This window comes from Canis aureus, chromosome 8 (genome assembly GCF_053574225.1).
Source record: "Canis aureus isolate CA01 chromosome 8, VMU_Caureus_v.1.0, whole genome shotgun sequence".
Lineage (NCBI taxonomy): Eukaryota > Metazoa > Chordata > Mammalia > Carnivora > Canidae > Canis > Canis aureus.
The window spans coordinates 59,793,180-59,811,733 of NC_135618.1; the positions used below are offsets into that span (position 1 = coordinate 59,793,180).

At 52.4% G+C, this 18,554-nt stretch overlaps 1 protein-coding gene across 8 annotated transcripts; it reads right to left on the reverse strand.

Annotated features, from left to right (window-relative positions):
* Positions 1–147: 147 nt before the first annotated feature.
* Positions 148–18,490, reverse strand: TAOK2 (TAO kinase 2). Of its 8 annotated transcripts, none has more exons than XM_077907234.1 (19): positions 17,702–18,489; positions 14,481–14,647; positions 14,222–14,293; positions 14,016–14,117; positions 13,455–13,500; positions 13,227–13,323; positions 12,962–13,075; positions 12,772–12,863; positions 10,651–10,744; positions 10,468–10,549; positions 9,494–9,661; positions 9,066–9,326; positions 8,737–8,898; positions 6,707–7,072; positions 6,423–6,626; positions 5,943–6,182; positions 2,621–2,833; positions 1,495–1,677; positions 148–1,403 (listed from the first exon to the last, which is right to left on the reverse strand). In XM_077907234.1, exons 2-19 carry the CDS (start codon positions 14,610–14,612, stop codon positions 882–884), a joined length of 3,150 nt encoding a protein of 1,049 aa, XP_077763360.1. In that variant the 5' UTR covers positions 14,613–14,647; positions 17,702–18,489; the 3' UTR covers positions 148–881. The 8 variants fall into 8 exon arrangements, 7 of the variants coding, with proteins under 7 accessions (XP_077763360.1, XP_077763359.1, XP_077763362.1 ...); XM_077907233.1 differs by having other exon boundaries at positions 9,066–9,344; XM_077907236.1 differs by lacking the exon at positions 148–1,403 and adding an exon at positions 1,815–1,922 and having other exon boundaries at positions 1,538–1,677; positions 9,066–9,344.
* Between the last annotated feature and the right edge of the window lie 64 nt (positions 18,491–18,554).

The window sequence follows — 18,554 nt, forward strand, 5'->3', positions numbered from 1 at the left end:
TTTTGGATCCAGTCATGCTCAAAGTCCTTAAAATCATTGAAATTTTTAGTTACACAGCCCAATACTCTTTTTAAACACAAGTAACACTATCACTGCCCACCAAGAATCCTTAATACAAACCTTAGACAGAAAGGGTGAGTCCTAGAGTCTGTTAGAATAACCAACAGTTTATTAAAAGCTTGCTGTGGGGCTCTGTGCCAACCCCGTAGCTGGGAGGGGCTCCCATGACTGCCCCCAGGCCTGAGAGCAGCCCCTTCCAAGGTCCTTCCCTTGTTCCCCTGCCCCAGCTCTGATCTCAATTAAAAAAAAAAAAAAAAAAAAAAGGTAAAGGACAAGACGGCACAGGACGTCAGACAGCAACGGGGGTGGGGAATGGAGAGACCAGGCAACCTGACCCCAAGACCCCATCCTAATCCTTCTTTCCTAGGAAGGCCTTTTCTTTCTGTTCTCCCCACCCCAGACCTGCTCTGCCACACCCCAGGTCTGGGGGTTCCTGGCATCCCCAGTCCACGGCCCCATTACAGGGGGTAGTATAGTTCTCTGAATATAATATATCTAGACCCACCCTTCCCCTCCCCCAGGGGACCAGATGAATATTTGACACGCACATCTCCCTCCTTTCCCGAGGCTGTGATGGAGAGAGACCCTGGCACCATGGTGGGGAGGCAGGGGCTCCTGGTCAGCCTTGAGGCACCTATGCCCAAGCTGGCCCTGGGCCACTGGCCAGCCCAAGAAGCTCATGAGATGAGGAGGTCTGAGGGGAGCTGGAGCCAACATCCTGTTCCCCACCCTCGGGTGGGCCTCAAGCTTACAGCCCTCCAGGATCAGGCTCCACCCACCCCTGCCCCTGCCCCCATTCATCTGCTCATCCACCCTACACTTCAGGAATAGAAGTGGGAGGAACCATTGAGGATGTGGGAAGCAACACTGGTGCTCCGGCTCAGAGGCCCAGGCACTGCAGCGGCAGGTGGGCCCACGTTATCACTACCACTGCCCCCTGATGCTGCCCGCCGGAGGGGCTGAGGGCTGTTTCTTAGCAGCAGTAGGGCTCCACCACGGGGTGTCCCACTCTGTGTGGGGGGCCCCAGCCAGTTTGGGGGACCTGGAGGAGCCAGCAGAGAGGGCTGACGCCAGGCTGGGGGGGGCATGCCCGGAGGAGGAGGGCCATGGCTCCAATGTGCCCCTGATCGGGGAACAGGACGGGAGGGCCAGGCAGGGGCAGGGGGTGGAGCAGGATAGCCCTGGGCAGCAGCCTCGGCTGGGATGCCCCCCAGAGCCATACTGGAGAAGCCCAGCCTCATGCTCTCAGCATCGAAAGCCTCGATCTCACGGGCCTGCCGCTCGAGCAAACTCCGGATTCGCTCGGAGCGCCCTGTCTGCAAGGCCAGCAGCTCCTCTTCCACCTGGGACACCCAGAAGAGAAGTTAGCATGTCCAGGGCAGGAAGTGGGGAGCCTGCCCTCCCCAGTGCATCCCAGCGTCAGAACCCCCTTACCCGCTGCTCTAGCAGTGCCCGCCTCAGAGCCACCCTCTGCTCCAGTTCCCGCAGCTCCCGCTCATGCTGACTCTCTGTGCGGATCTTGATCTTGCTCTGGTAGGCATTGAGCAGCTCCAGCTCCTGTTGAAGCTGCTGCCGAAGAGCCTGGAATTCCGCCTCCTGGGTCTCATCAAGCCGCAGCTGGCAAACAGGAAGAACTAATTTTAGGGGCCTCCTCCCCCATCCCCACAATCCTCCCCTGCCCCAGGTAGGCCTGGGCCCTAAGGTTTCAAGAAGCAGCCAGTCTCAACATCTATCAAAATGAAAGGTCGTCATACCCTGTGACACAGCAATTACACTTCCAGGAATTTATCCCCCAGGTATACTTGCACATGTGCTCGAAGGTGTTCACTGAAGCGTTGTAATAGCAAAATACTGGAAACAACCTAAATGTCCACCAATAAGGGATGGGTTAAATAAATTATGGTACATCCATACCATGGAAAATTTTACGCTGTTTCAAAAATGAGACAGGTGTACTGACATGGAAAGATGTCCAAGAAATATTAGGTGGAAAAAGAACAGTATGTATAATACAAATCTATTTCTGTTCAAAATTTTATGTAATTTTCCAAATGCACATAGAATGAAAATCTAAAATATAATTACCGAGTTACCTCTGAGAGGTCGGATTGGGTGAGAGAATGGCAACAAATAGGGGCACTTTGACTTTTTACACTATATGTATTTTTTAGTTGGCCCATTCCCGTGTTGTAGTGTGATCACTCTCAGAGCATCAATCTTCAAAATCCTCCAGAAGTCTGAGTAAATTGGCCCGAGGGCCACAATCATTCTGATTTGCTCTCTGTTAACACATTAAACTAACTCAGGCCCAGGAAAATATTATAGCCACTTTCCATGGTGGTTCTTGGTAGTCAGGCTGGCTTTGTCAAGACCTTAAGAAAATACTTCAGAGACAATAAAACCATGGCAGAGAATACTAACAGTGGGAGAGTATCCAAGATTCCCCCAAGAATAAGAGCCCCGTCTTTGCCCACACTACCCCATTCCCACTCTCCATAAGTAAGCCAGGCATACAGACGCCAACCTCCACCACGCTCCCTCCCGGGACCCCAGGCCTCACCGCCTGCGAGCTGAGCATCTCTGAGATGGACTGGTCGTACTGCTCAGCTAGGATCGCCAGCTTGCGGGTCTGCTCTTCCTTGAGCCGCTTAAGGAGGCTCTTGTGCTGAGCTTTTGGCGTGGTCTCCAGCAAGTGTGCCCGCAGGGCCTTGTACTGCCGAGTCTGGATCTTACACGTCTCCTGGAACTGCTTCTTGATCTGCAGCTCCTTAGACTATGCAGTGGACGGACCAAGGGGAGATGGGGGCAAGGGAGAGGAGGAGCAGGAGGAACAACCAGGGAGAGGGGGAGAAGAGAGAGAGAGAAGAGGAGACAGAAGCAGAGACAGGGAGAGGGAGAGAAACAGAAAACATGTTAGACAGAGGGGGCGGGGGGAGCTGTATACAGACAGACATGGAGAGATGGGATTGTGTTGAGAGAGATCAGGAAGATTCTCAATGGGCAAGAGATACAGGGTAAACAAGACAGGTTCCAAGAGTATGTTCAAAGTTGGGTAGACAACTCACAAGAAACAGCAGGAGAGTTCATGGACAGGGAACTGAAAATCTTTAGGGTACTGAGTGCACATGAGCAGCTCTGACCATGCAAAGAGGGAGTAAATACAACCCAGAGACAGAGCCAAGTGAGCAAAGACTGTGCATGGGACTGAGAAAACCGAGTCACATAACACACCCATGGAAGAGAGCAACACAGCTAAGGAAAGACAGAGGAAGTCCCAGGTTCAGCACCTCGGGGTGGGAGGGAGGGAAGGAGGATAAGCTCCGAGCAGAGAAGTGGATAAGGGGTAGCCCCATCTCGGGTCACGTCAGGGAAAGGGGCAAAGGAAGTGGCCGGAAAGGGCCTGACAAGTTCAATGGGCCAGCAGCTGCTACCCTGACCAGATCTCCACCTTCTAGCCCGGCCCCTCATGTACGCAGCTCCCACTCCAGGCCCACAACCACTCCCATTTCCATGGTCCCCCAAAACTCACCACCCCCTACAGTGGAGGGTTTGCAGTCCCATCCCAAGCCCTCTAGGGTAAAACCTAATGCCAGGAGAGAAATTCAGCTCCCAGACAGAAGGGAACCACATAGGGAATGGGTTGGGAGAAAAAGCAGGGTATGAGGGCAAAAGGACCCAGAACCTAAGGACTCTCTGGAAAGAATCCACCAATCAAGGAATTCTGGGACCAAGAAGTTCCTGTGGAAGCTCAACAGGGGCTGAGACCTCCCAGCTGGTGGTGGTCATGGCGCAATGAAGCTATGAAGGCAGAGAGGATGAGGCTGAGGAGTGAAAGGGATTAAGATAACGTAGATGGGGGTGAAGAGGTCATGGAACTGGGGGCCAAGGGTCCAGATTGGGGGCATACCCGGGAGGCTAGGCGGCAGGACAAAGCAGACAGAGGCAGCCTGGGCCAAAGGTACAGTTCCGCTCAGATATTTTATTTATGTTTGTCTTTTTCTTTTTTTTTTTTTTTTTTTTTTGGTGGGGGAAAGGGGACAGGTTGGAAGGGAGACAGAAAAACAAAATCAAAGAGAGAAAAAAAAAAACATGACTTCCCACCCACGGCCACCCCTGGCCCCAGGCCTGAGTTGATGAGGGTGAGGATGAGCACACACACAGCGGGAGAACAGCAATAATTTAGGGTGGGAGAGGAGTGTCAGGAGAACACAAAGTGTAACTTCTGGACTCCATGATGGAGGAGGCTGCCTGTCTAGAGGTCCAAAGGACTGGGGTATGGTGGTGAAGTATACTAAGGAAGGAGGGGTGAGAGGGAGGAGAGGATTGGGACTGGAGAAACCTTACTGAGTAGTGGGAGATAAAGTGCTCAATGCTCTAGATTCAGGCTGAGGAGGAGCTAGAGTTGGTTACCTCCAGGGAGGCAGGGCCCGGGACTGGCGGGTTCGGGATCGCCGCCCAGCTAGAGTTTCAGGCGCTGGCTGGTGAGAGGCAGGGGGTCCTAGCCGGCGCTGGCTGCGTGGCAGCAGCCGGGGGATACGGCTGGGCCTTTCACCCCGGAGCAGGCCCCAGCTGGCCAGTGTGTGGATGGCCCATGGGGGCAAGTGGGAGGCTAAACCCTGGCTGGCCCGTGCCAGGCGCCAGTTCCAGCCCTTGCACAAGGTCCAAAACCTCGACAACAGGACTAGTGGGTGACGGGCAGTGCGGGGATTACCCCGCCGGGGCCCAGGGATAGGCAGACGGCTGCGGAAACCATCCTTATTGGTTTTGGGGTAGAGTGCAAACAGGCCCCGGTCCCCCACAGCCCCACAGCCCTGTAGGGCACGAAAGGCCATGGGTGACAGGCGCAGCAGAGCCCGCAACCAGAGTCGAGAGATACCCCGGCGCATCCGGGGGCCCTGCTCCCGCACCCAATTGCCCCCAGCTGCGAGAGCTGCCAGAGGTAGAGCCAGGCCTGGCCAGGCTAGTAGCCAGGCAGCCCCAAGGCCCAGAGGAACTCCCATAAGGCCACGGCGCCAACTCAAACCCAGGACAGCCCCCAGTGCGGTGCCCTGGGCCAGGAGTAGGAACAGACTGGGGGGCAGGTGCAGAGCTGTACAAAGAAGTAGATAGGAGGCCCCCAGGCCCACCAGCCCCACCTCAAGGGCCAGCAGTGCTGCCTGCAGGCCACCCCCACCCTGGGCTGCCAGCAGTGGGAGCAGCAGCAGAAGTAGTAGGGGCAGGAGGCCAGAGGAGGATCCTACTGCAAAGGAAAGGCCGGCCAAGAGACCATGGGACAGAAGTCCAGGGAGCTGGCTAGCAGGGCCGTGCCTCAGATGTGTTGGAGGGGGCTCAGGGGGGATGTCTGGTGAGGGACAGCCATCTCCAGGATCCCTTGGGGTCCTAATCGGAGCACCCTCTTCCTCTTCCTCCTCCTCCTCAGGGACTGGGGTCAATGCTGGGCCTGGGATCCAGCCAAGCTCAAATTCCTCATCCAGGAGGCTCCCATCCTCCTTTCCCCATAACCTCCACTCCTCGGCTGCCTCCTGGCCTATAATGCTCCTCTCCTGGGGTGCCGGGGACAGGGCTCTAAGTTCTTCTATCTCCCCCTCAGGCAGACCCCATACTTCCTCATCAACCAAGCTCCTATGTTTTTGTGGACTGGGACTAGGGGTTCCTGATTCTTCCCCCAATATCCTCTGTTCCTCTGGCTCCAAGGTGGCCCCTTCCTTTCCCAGAATCCTCTCTGGAACTGCTTCCTCCTCCTCTCCCAGAATTCTTTGGTTCAGGACTGCCTCCTGGCCAGATGAGCAAGGCTGCTCTTCTCTAGGGGTGCCTGTGCTGGGTGGTCCCAGAGCCCCAGGAATGGGGAGCGGGAGGCCCGGGGGACGCTGGCCTGCACGTACTTTGAGGCTCTTGGGCTGCTGGCGAACCTGGGCCGCATGCTTCTGCCGCAACTCTTGCTCACGCCGCTTGTTGTACTCCAGCTGGTTGCCCAGCTCCGTCTGGTGCTGCAGGCGGGTGAGCTCCGCCCGTGTGCGCTGGACGGCCTGGAGCTGCCGTAGCTCTAGCTCCCGCGTGGCCTCATGCTGCCGTAGCAGCAACGCACACTCCAAGTCCTTCTGGGTCTGCTTCTTGTTCAAATCCTGAGGCAGAAGGGAGGCAGGGCCCCGAGCCTGGTCAGGAAGCCTTGTTGGTGTCAAGAGAACCCCAGGACTCCTTGGCAGAGGGAGCCGAGTGGTTTAAGGGAGTCCAGCTTCTGACTGGCCTGGCAACATAAGCCTAGGGAGCTATAGCAGGGTCTGACAGGCACAAGGAAATAAGAGGTGTGGAAGAGAAGCCAAGCCATAACACGAAAGAGGGCAAAGGGGGATAGAGTGGCTTACTTCCCGCAGCAGGTCCTGGTCCAGGCTGTGACGAGCCAGCAGCATCTTGCGCTTATACTGGCGACACTGAAGCTCAAAGTACTGGCGCTGCCGCCGTAGCAGCCCTGCCTCCTCCTCCGCCTGGCACTGCTGGAGCTGCTCCTTCTGCCGCAGAAGCCATTCAGCCTTCTCCCGCTTGGGTGTGCTGGGGTTCTCCTGAAGCTCCTGGGCAAGGCAGTGGGAAGGGCAGGGAGTCAGGGCGCCTCGCCCACCAGGCCCTACCCACTGCTGCAGCCCCATCCCACCTCTTTTAGCTGCTCCTTCCGAAGTTTGTAGGTTCGCTTCTGTGCCTCAAGGAGGGCGGCCAGCTCCTTCTTCTGCTGCCCAAGGATATGCTGCTGGAACTTACGCTCCTCAGCCTGGGCAGCTCGAGCCTCCTTCTCACCGATGGCCTGATGCCGACGGGACAGTTTTTCTGCCTCGGCCCCAAAGCCAGCCCGCTGGGCTTCAAGCTCCCGCTGCAGCCTTGCGCTGTGCTCCTCACGTTCACCCCTCAGCCTCGACTCCAAGGCCAGCAGCTGTTTCTGATGCTGTCGTCGCATCCGCTTATAGCCGCTCAGCTGCTCTCGTAGCGCTGAGTCCTGCTCATGCTCTTGGATCTGGCGGCTGACCTGGAACAGGAGAGAGGATGAGAAGTGGGACTCAGCCCTGCCCCATTTCATTAGCACACACGATTGTCATGCTCTATTGGAGAACATGTGTTTCAGACTCATGGGTTTATTTATTTTTTCAAAAAAGATTTTTATTTATTTATTCATCACACACACACACACACACACACACACACACACACACACAGAGGCAGAGAGAGAAGCAGGCTCTATGCAGAGAGCCCAACGTGGGACTCGATCCCGGGTCTCCAGGATCACACCCTGGGCTGAAAGCGGCGCTAAACCGCTGAGCCACCCTGGCTGCCCAGACTCGGGTTTAATTCGCATTTGCTGCTTTCCTCACATATGGCCCCTCTGAGTCTGCCACCTCCCCGGGATGATGGAGATACAGTCTACTTCACAGATTGGTGAGACCCGCACAGGGCCCAGCACAAAAGTGTAAACAATTCATATTAATTCAAAATCAGACATACCTGGGCCCAACTCCCAGCTCGGTCACTTACTAACCATGTGACCTCAAGCAAATTCACAACACGAACCCTCAGTTCCCTCATCTACTAAATGGGGCAATAATACCTTTTTGTAAGAAGCTGTGGAGATTAAATGTGATAGAGATGTAATAGTATTTAAAACACTCTGACCTAACAAGTATTGGCTTCCTCTCCTTTTAGTAAACACTAAGGACTCATTCATTACATAGAGGGTATGGAGCTGGGCCATGAGATGTTGGGATTATCAAGAACACTGGGCCTGGATGTCCCCATCTGAGGTTTGGAACTCAGGCCCCATTGTCAAATGGGCATTAATTCCAACTAGTCCAGGTGGCCAAGTCCCTGGAAGTCACAGACCTTTTTGCACAGCACCACAAAGCACTAAGCATCACAGGATCTAAAGAGCTGTCCTAGCACAATAGTCAACCATAAGCATTAGCCTTAAGAACATATTAGACCAACCAACAGCCTCTAAGAAAATAGATGTTGATGCTTGCAGCTAAGCAAATATATAATCTAAGTGTTTATTAGAAGTATAGATGAAAAACTATGCTTTATGAAAAGCCTATCCATCTTTTCCTGGAAATGGAGAAAAACATCACAACTTAATTTTAGGAGGAACAAGGTCCTGCTTAATTTGAGAACCACCAAAGGTGCCTGAACAAGCAGCACGTCTGAGTCATAACTGCCTCATATCTCTCAAATGGGCATGTATCCTCTCTTTCCAGAGGAGTCAGAAGGCTGAGATATAGATATGGGTATGGGCCTGAGAGCTAATCAATGGTAGGGGGCAGACACTGGCCACCATTACTTGCCTTCCAGGGATATAAAATCCAGCACGCCTATCATCATGCCATTTAGAAACATCACAGCACAGGGATGTGAAGCACCTGGCTGGCCAGGAGCCTCAGAAAGGCATCCCAGAACATGCTACTTAAGCATGTATGAAATGGAATGAGAGTTTACACCAAGCTAGGAATACCCACATTGGGCAATATGACCAAAACAGTCTGTTGGGAGAAGAGAGTGGGAAGGATTGAGGAGAGAAAATGGTGAGACAGCAACAGAAAGTGAAGGTGGAATCTCAACTTAATCCAGTGCCACGGAGGGTGGGGGTGGGGGATCATCTCAGGAGTTTAGGGCATCAGGCTCAGGGAAAATGGCTGCACTTACCAGGGAGGCAGTACGGATGGTGGCAAAGTGGTCCCGGTTGCGGCAGTAGGCCCGGCGGCGGGCAGAAGATGTGGTAGAGGTGGGAGCCGGGGCTGCTGGAGGCTGCAGAGGGCCTGGGGTCATCTCTGGCTGGTAGGGGTCATCATACAGGTTGTCAGAACCCTAGAGGAAGGGAAGGTGAAAGGAATGCCCAAGGTTCAGAAGTCACTGGGCCCAAAGGGAGTTCCCTGGAGACCCAACCAGACCTAGAGGAGGAGCAATCACTCTTGGGAGGGAGAGCTGGGGGTCAGCCTCATCACTGTCAGGCCTACTGAGGGTGAGATACATACCGGCAGTCGGTGGATGATGGAACTATGGGAAGTGACCGTGTGCTCCCCCTCCTGCATCATGGCCATCTCTCGGGCTTCGGGCCCTTCCTCTTCTTCTTCTTCCTCTTCTTCCTCCTCTTCCTCCTCCTCATTGTCTGAGGCATCTGCTAGGCTGTTGACTGAACTGCTTTGACTGGAGGCGCTGATGGACATGCTGGGCACTGAGTGGCTACTCTCTAGGCTGGTCAGTGTCCCAGCTCGGTGCATGTAGGGCTCAGCCTCCTGTGGACAGGGTGCAGGCTGTTGGGCAGGGAAGGACAAGGGGTGTGTATTTGGAGGTAGCACAGGGAGACAGAGGGTAGGAAGAGGGATAGGGAAGGTGAGCCAAACAGTTGCTAGGAGGCAAGAGCAACAGTGGTACAAAAGGGTGGCATGCTAAGCTGGGTCACCTCCTCTTCCTCTGGGGCCTCAGCACCAGGGCCATTGGGTGCTTCTTGGAACAGTATTTTCTTCATCTTTCGGTACTGCAGGTTGTCTAGCTCTCGCACAGCATCCTTGGTCCTCTGGATTAGGTCCATGATGACTGTGGGTGGCCGCTCCCGGAGCACAAAGCGGTGCTGAGGGGAGAGAATGCTGAGGCTTGCTGCCAAGCACCTCACCCCTGCATGTCCCATGAACCCTGGAGTTCCCTCTACCCTGAGATACTTCCCTGGGGCCCATGCCCACTAGGAGCTAATGCTAGTTTTGTCCTAACCCTTGCTCCCACATTAACTTTCACCACCCAATCACTACTCCCCAGCCAGGCTCCTGTTCCTCCAGGCACAGTTGACAGGCAAGAACAGTCAAGAGATCTGGATTGTAGTCCAGGTCCTCCATCAAAGTGCTGTGTGCTCCTGGACACGTCATGAGGCCTCTCAGGACCTCATAAAGTATCCCACAATTATAAAACAAGGAGATCAAATTAGACTGTCTACATCAATTCCCAACTCATTTGGCTCCCATGGATCTATGAAGGGAATGCAGGCCCCTCTACTCTCCCCTTTGAGAACTCAAAACACACCTAAGGGAAATCATACATTTACCCATGACAAGGCTACACAGGCTTTTGGCTTGAATTACATCAGATCAGTGTGGTAACCCTGGTTATCGCACGCAGACCAGAAGCTCTGGCTGGCAATTATATACATCTTTGATTAATAAAAGATGGGAAAACAAATGATTACTTAATAAATAAATAAAGGCAGTCTAGTAGACAAAATCTTGCAAAACACAGGGAGTCCACTGGGCACTGGGAAGGGGGGTGGGAATTCATAAATGAAGTTCTTGGTGGAGAAAGAATTGGGAATCACTAATTTCACTGAGGGGTTTTTGTGGTTCTAACAGGCAACAATTCTAGGAGAATACTAGGCCAGTGAGCCCTTACCTTCAGAAGAACCTCTGAGGTTGGTCTATCTTGAGGGATTTTCTGAAGACAGGAGTCAACAAAATTCCGGAAGTACTCAGACCTAGAAGTCATGGGAGGAAAAGGGAGGAGTGGGGAGGGTATGAGCCAGACACCCTTACCCTATATAGCCTAACCCCTGGGCCCTGGAATCCCGGTCCTCACCAGTGTCCTGACTGGAGCACGGGGGACTCGTTCTGTGCAATGTGGTATAAGGCACTCATCGCATTCATGTTAAACAGCGGTGGTTTCCGTTCCGCTACAGAAAAAAGTCAATAGGGAGAAGGTGAGAGGGGGAAGGTGGGCAGAGGAGGCTGGAATGGAAATCAAGATTTGGGTCCACATTCCAGCTCCCTGACTTCCTCATTGCAAGACTCTGACCAGTATTCATAATCTCAATTCATTCCCTCTGTAAAATATAACACCCATCCTTTCCCTGGCACACGGTAGACCAGGGATCAAAGAAAACAACATATGCATGAGCACCTAAGAAGGCAGAAGAAAGCATATTCATCAGCCCACCTAACATTTATTAGGTGCCAAAAAAGAGCAAAAAACTTGCTAAGTATTATGGGGAAGGTAAAGAAAAACAAGAGACCAGGCCCTGTCAAGAAACTTCCAGTCTAATAGGAAGATTACACACATCTGAACAAGTCTATCAGGTTTCCTCTATAAGGAGACAGAAAAATGGCTGGAAGCTGGCTATGCCTGCTGGGTCTTCCAGCTGGTACATGTGTAGGGGATTAGGGCAGATCTTCTGGAAAAAGGGATATTGGAGCTAGGCCTCAGATTGGAAGTTACAAACTAGAAGCTCTCTGTGGCCCAGACAAATGTCTTGTGTTGTTTATGTTTTTTGGCCTAAACAGTGATTTTTAAATTCAATTCCAACCTAACAAATTAATAATAATCTAAATTTCCAGTTTCTCCTAAAAAATTAGATCTGGTAAAAAGGAGCCAACATTCCTGCATAACGATGGGCTAGAGCTAAGCAATAGCAATCTGCAGTTTGCCATAGCCTTCTCCATACTGTTTCTCTGATATGGATTATCAGCTGCCATTTATAATTAGGATTGATGGTTTCTTCAATAGTAGAGAAATAGTTCTCTGTGTTCATGTCTCTACCAAAAACTGGGAATAAAAAGAACAGCTCTCAATTTTTCTTATACCTGGCCTACTTCACATATTTGTGCCTGGCTGTGGCCACAAATGACAAATGAAGACATGTGGAGATGGAGGGAAAGGGTGTGCCCAAATCTTGGACTTTGGGCAAAAGACACAATACAAACCAAGGCAAGAAAGTGGAAAAGTTCATGGCACACTCAAGGTGTGGTGCTCATGAAGGGGAGAGCCAACTTTTAGGAAGCAGAGCTTGGTAGGAGGAAGGGTTGGGATGGTGTCAGTCTTGAAGGCAGTGGGGAGCACTAATGGCTTTGAGGAAGGAAGCAAAGTAACAGCATCCAGCTAGGGCAGATCTCTCTGACATAAGAGAGTCTGGAGGAAAGAAGAAACTAGTGGGATAGGACAAATTACTGCAGGAAGTTGTTGTTAAGAGGAGCTAAAGGCATCTCTTTCTTGGGCAACTATCTACCTGGCACTATGTTGAAGGCTTTACAAACATTACCTCACAAATAGTTGTTTCAGTAGTGTAAGCCGGCAGACACGAGAACCTTGACAGGGTTCCAAGGCCTCATGAACTCACTTCAGCCTAACTCTCTGGCCTTCTCACTCACTGCTTTTTACATGTCATTACCTGCAATATTTCAAACAACTGAAGCTAGTATCAGCTCCCCATGCCTGCTTTTCCCTATAGTCTTCAAACAGCTACTATTTGTCTTATGATTCTGCTTAGACCTCTCTGCTATAAGGAGATTGTCCTCAGCCCCTGAACTAGGTCAAGTCCCTTGTTTTATGGTTGTACTGTTCCTGTAACTTCTCCATTCGGCTTCTATCACACTGAGAGAAAACATGCCTATTTCCTCAACTAGAATGTAAGTTCCACAAGAGCAAGAACCTTGTTCACTGCTATAACCCCCCCAAATCTCCTAGCATAGCATGGGACACAGTAGGCACTCAAAAAATATGTAGAACTAGAGTAGTGAACAGGAAGAGAAGAATGCTCCAAAATCTTCAGGTCTAAGAGCTGGTAGGATTTGACAGCTGCCTGAATTGTGGATCAAGGGCAGAGTCAAAGTGGACAGGAAGCTTGAGGATGAGATGGTATAGACATGGTAAGAGAAAGAGAAATGAGAAAAAAGAGGAGGAAGGAACAGAGAATATCATCCTTACCCAGCTCGATGCAGGTTATCCCCAAGGACCAGACATCCACCTTGCCATCATACTGCCCCTCATCCATTGCCAGGATCACCTCCGGTGCCATCCTGGGAGAAAGGTCAGGAGAAAAAGGCTGATCATCCACCCACTCTGCCAACTCCTGCTCCCAACATCCTGGGTACTCTCTCCACTCACCCCTACTTACCAGTACGGGGTGCCCACAAAAGAGTTGGCAGGTGCCATGATAGATGCGGAGCCAAAATCCCCCAGCTTCACCAAGCCTGGCTCTGATAGCAAGATGTTTCCAGCCTTCACATCCCTGCCAGAGACAAAGCACAGGGATAAGGCATGCATCTGAGGAAGGGTGGACAGGGGCTTTAGCACCAAGTTTCCAAGAAGGTCATAGCCCAGCTGAATGAGGAATGATGTAGAGTGCACCCCCTCCCAGCCATCGTCAGTGCAGCTTGTACCTATGGATCATGTTGTGGGAGTGCAGATAAGCCAGGCCCTGAAGGGCCCCGTGGGTCACAGCTGCAATCTCCACCTCCTGAAGAGGCTTCTTGTGCACTGGGGAGCGAGGGAAAAACATCAAACTGAATGGAATCCAAGGGTAGGACTGGAACAAACTCCTGTGGTCCCTTCCCCTACAGTTTCTTTGCTCTTCTCCCTTCTCCCACTTGTTGGCCAGAACCACTTACCTTCTAGAAGGTCAGAAGCTGAGCCCAGGCAATACTCCATCACGAGCTAAGAAAGGGTGAAGGGTCAGAGATCAGCGTATCTGGCCACTCCTTACCCCATCTGCCTTGGGCAGGGAGCCAGAGAGCTTCTTTGCCTATCTTCCACTCAGACACTGTCCCCCTGCCCCCCACCCCTGGAAGGCTGGTGGTGGTAAAGACAGAGGAAGGACAACTAAGAACACGAGGTAGTCATGGGAGAGTCCAGAGAGTCAGCACCACCTCTAAAAACAGCCCAAGACACCGCCACTCCCCCATCTGAATCCCTTCAAAGCCCAATACTATCTCCATTTTGTCCAGCCCATATGGCCCTTTCCAACTTCTAACAGTTTATGCCACTTCAAACTAGCCTCTCCTTTTAGATAGCCATTGCTGTTCATGGGTTTGTCTGAGGACTCAAGAAGTTGGGGGAAACTTCCTTCTTTCCAAGGTCCCTATAATGACACGTGGAATAGGGCCTGCCTAAGAGACTGGACCAGGACAAGGATGGGGGCAGGGACCAGGTCAGTCAGGATGCTAGCTCACCCAAGCCGTGTGCTCCCTCAGGTAACAGCCCCGGTACTGAATGGTATTGGGGTGCCGGAGTTTCTGCAGGAACCGCACCTCCTTGATGATGTCCTGCCACTTCTAAGAGGAGGTCAGGGGAGGAGAGGCTTACTCAGCCTGAACATTGAGACTGGGGTCCCCCACCCCCACCCTGCCCCCCACCAGTCTTGTCAAACCTGACACACCTCATTTGACTGCTTCCCACTGTAGGACATCTTCTTGATGGCCACCACCTCACTATTCCGGACATCTCGGGCCTAGAAGACCAGACCAGAAGGTGGTGAAGGCCCCTGGTGAGAACTGAGCAGCAGGAAGACTTGTTGGCCCAACAGGAGAGGGCAGGAAAGGCTGGTGTGGTACAGCAGTGTAGAGGGCTGTTTGGAGGTCCACAGCGTGAAGAATGCAGTGCCCATCCCTACCCCATTTTCCTAAGCCCCAACTCACAAAGTATACGGCTCCAAAACTGCCATGGCCAATTTCCCGGAGATCAGAGAAGAGCTTTTCAGGGTCATCCTTGAAGAAGAGCTCAGCCACATCAGGGTCCTTCAGGCTCCCGGCCCGGCCCCCAGCTGGCATGATGGCCCCTGGGGGCCCTGAGAGTGAGGTCTGACCTGCAGAATGAAAAGGGGGACCCTTAGAGCAAAGATGGGACTCTCAGAGAGAGAGGAAGGGGCCTCTCAAGTTTCTGCATTCTCCTCCCCTAGTTCCCTGATGAGGGGGAGGCACCGCCAAGGAAGGGCAGGGGGGAGATCAGAACATCAAAGCTCCAAAAAAATGAAGTTGCCCTGGCAACCAGAGCACGGGGGCCGGGTCCCTGGAGTCCCTAAAACTGCTAGGAAGACTGAGAGCTAAGCATCCTCACCACCCCCCAGCCCTCAGTAAGATCCATTTCGCTACAACCCTCACTTCTCCCAAGAATAAAAGATCCCGCCTCTCAGCCAGAACCCCAGATTCCCAAGTGTCCTGTCCCACAAGTCCCATACCCCAAATATTTCCAGGCACCTTCCTGTTCCCCTTGGCGTCGAGGCCCCCTCCTCCCTCAACCTCTCACACCCTGGAAGAGAGCAGGAAACAGCCAGGCCGGAGGCAGTGGAAATCCGGCCATTGTTAGAAGTGGGTACTGGCCCAGAAGGGCCAGAAGACTTGCTCTCAAAAAGGGCCTGGGACAGGGAGGAGACCTAGACTGGGATGGACAGGGATAGAAACTGTCTTTCAGTCTTCTCTGTGATCTGGGATGCCTTATTTGACCAGTTCAATTGCATACGCCATCACGCACAGGTACAGAGTATTTGCAGTGTACGAATAACATTTATTGAGCGTGTACAGTAAGCACCTTACATGGATCTCTCTCATTCAATCCTTACCGCAACCTTATGAAGTATTACTATTACCCCATCTTGCAGATAAAGAAGTAGGCTCAGAAAACTTAAGTGACTTGCCCTGGTCCTCTACTGCTATGCTTTTAGAACAGCCCTGTGAGTAGGGCTAGATAGTGATCACCATTTCACAGATGAGGTGACTGAGGCATAGAAAGAAAGAAGGATTTCTCTGTGGTCAGAGAATAGGATCTTCTTTCAAGTCGGGCCAGTATGCTTATTACTATCTTAGCAGCTCACCTCAAGCTCATCACCCTCCTCCAAGAAGCCTCCCTTGACCATTCCAGCCTTTGGGGAGAGCTCCTAGAGCACCCAGACCAAAACCCAGAGAAAGCTCCTGCAGTACAAGGGAGTCAGGGACCCTGCCCCTACCCCCAGGGAATTCCAGGCCAGGCTCCTGGCTAAGCACTTGTTGGAATTTAGGCACAAAAGAGCCTTCAGCAGAGTTGGACTCCCAGGGCAGAGTTCTAGTTCTTTTAAAGCACCTAACAATTTAGCATGTAATTATATTCTGTCGTGCATTGTTTCCTGTTGTGTTGTTAATTTTGTCTCCTTAGCTCAACTGGAAGTTGGAAGGCAAGAAGTAAGCCTGACTCTCCGGTGGGCCCCCAGGGTGCAGAGGGCTCAGAATAGCCTAGGAGATTGATTGATTGCCCTCAGCCAAGCCCTCAGCAGCTCCCAAGCTGCTCAAAAACAGGCCCCTCTCTCCATTCTCATGCCAGCCACCCTGCCAAGCACCCCTCACCCCACCACACACCCACACACAAAGGCAGGTGCTCACAACTTGTTAAAGCAATCTTCTTGACCTCTTTACCTGCACCCAGCCCAGAATGCCAACCCAGGACCCCATGCCACATGTAAGAGATGCCAACAAAACATCACAAGAGGCCTCTTCTTCAAATAATGAACATTTGAGCAATTATCAAGGTCTGTGCTAAATCACAGCCACCTTCTAAAATGGACAGTATCACCATTCACCAAAATGAATATCAACATTCTTCAGATGAGGAAACCCAAGTCTGTCTGTCCCTAAGCTACACCAGCAGTACACCTCAGCAGCAACATACAACAACAGGGTTTTGAGTAAGTTCCTTATACTTGGTCTTCTCTTTGGTAAAATAGATTATAGCATAGGGCTGTTTTGAGATTTTTTAAATGAGATCTCATACCTAGGAGCACTATGCAGATACTTAGCATACGGTTTTTTATCCTTCCCTGCCTCCAGGGTTACCACAAAAGGATTTAATACTTTGGGGATCATCCTACCCCAGCAGCTTGGCTTTTACTGTGAAGAGACACCACGGCTATCATTTTGTCAAAAGAGCCCTCTCAGGAACCCAGGCCAAAGAAGGGAATCAGGGTAAAGATGAAGGTCACAGTAGAGAGAAAAATCCAGGAGACAGAAGACAGGAACCAGAGCCTCCCATCAGGAAAAGCTTCTGAGTATAGCCCTCCTAAAAAGAAAGCTCTTCTCCCCCTCATTCTTAAATCTTACACCAACTCATTCTCCTCTGGATCCCTGGCCAAGAAGAGATGTCAAGAGACAAGCATGGAGCAGGGGGGCAAAACTTGATCAAGAACCTGGGTTCCTGATTCTGTCATTGTGTGACCTTGGGGAACCTCTCTGGGCCTCAATATTCTCAACTGTAAAATGGGAAGACAGCAATAAAAGAGGCCCCCACAGGATGAATGGGAGGGGGTCACATGAGAGAACAAATGTAAAGCACTTTGGAAATGACAGATCACTTGACAAATGTATGAGATTACACCATCAGCAAGAGGTTGGAAGGTAACGATATAGCTGAGGAAAATATTGCCAGGCATTCCCAAACACAAATACACACACACACTTACTTCCTTGAAAGGACAAGAAATCACTCAGACCATTCCTAAAAAACAGTAAGTGGACCCACCACGGAGATCAAAGGCAAAGGAATCAACACCCCAAAGCAATCCAGAGAAAGGTGTATAGTCATGGAGAACAGGTAGCTGTGAGGGGCAAAGTGAACCTGGGAGAAGACCAGAAGAGTGCAAACCCATCTGATTAGCTCAAGCACTCTAGGGCGTGACCCCCATGACATCAAAGACCCTGTCACCTGAGGTCCCCCATCAGACAGATATAATGAAGGAAGAGGAACAAGGTGGCAGCAGAAGGCCAGAGGCTGACCACTAGCCCACTGGGCTTCATCCTGAGGAGAGGGCCTGCCCAGGCTCGGTTCCTCAAAAACGAGCACCCTTTCTCCTTAATGCTAGACACAGGGACCCACGCCCCTGCACCCCGTGTCTCACCTGGTAGGGGTCACTATGGTGCCCCAGCGCTTCCGCCTCCTCCTGGGGTCCTCCAGCGGCTCTGCCAAGCAGGGAGAGGGGCAAGGAGACCTTTCCCCTTGCCACCTCTTCCTCGGCTTTCGCCCTTCCTGAGGGGCGGGCCCGGGAAGCCTCCCCTGGAGGGGAGGGGGTGACAACCTGATCTGACCTCGCGGTCCAGTCCTCCTCCTCCTCGAGGGCGACAATTGCTGAATCCCGGATTTCTGGTTGTGGGGTCTGAACCCCAGATATTTGAACGAAGGGAGGCTGAATTTGATATCTGAACGCGGGGGCCTGAACCCCGGATACTGGTGCACGCACGGGCCTGAACCCCAAATATTTGAAATCCTATGAAATAGAGCCCCAGGTTTAGAGAGGTTGGGACCCGGGTCCTGGATATGTGGAGTCTGAGGGGCTGATACCCGGATATTTGAGAAGCGAGGGGTCAAGCCCGGAAATTCGCGACCGAAGGGCCTGAGCCCCAGGTCTTCGGCCACCGACAGGGGGCCCACCCCGAGGACGTCCGGCCGCACGGCCCCTCTCACGCCGGGGTCCGAGGGTGACAGCCCTCACTCCCGCCCCGGCCTCCTCCCTTTTCCCTTCTCTCTCCTGAGGGCAGCTGAAAGATTGTAGCTAAGGGCGGTCCCCGCGCCTTCTCTCCCTGTCCGCTTCTCAGTCTCAGTCTCTCTCCGCACCACAGCCCCGATCTCGTCCCGGTCTCCCTCTCCCTCTTCCTCCCAATTCCAAGATGGAGACCGGGCGGGAGCGCGCAGGCGCGGTAAGGACGCCGGGCCAAAGGGGGCGGAACCCCCAATGAAATAGCCCCGCCCCCCTA

Coding starts and splice junctions, on each gene's coding strand:
- TAOK2 (XM_077907230.1), bottom strand. CDS start 14,612: ATGCCAGCTGGGGGCCGGGCCGGGAGCCTGAAGGACCCTGATGTGGCT. Junction 7,073..8,736: donor CCATCCGTACTGCCTCCCTG/GTAAGTGCAGCC, acceptor CTCCTGTTCCAG/GTCAGCCGCCAGATCCAAGA. Junction 6,627..6,706: donor GGAAGGAGCAGCTAAAAGAG/GTGGGATGGGGC, acceptor TGCCTTGCCCAG/GAGCTTCAGGAGAACCCCAG.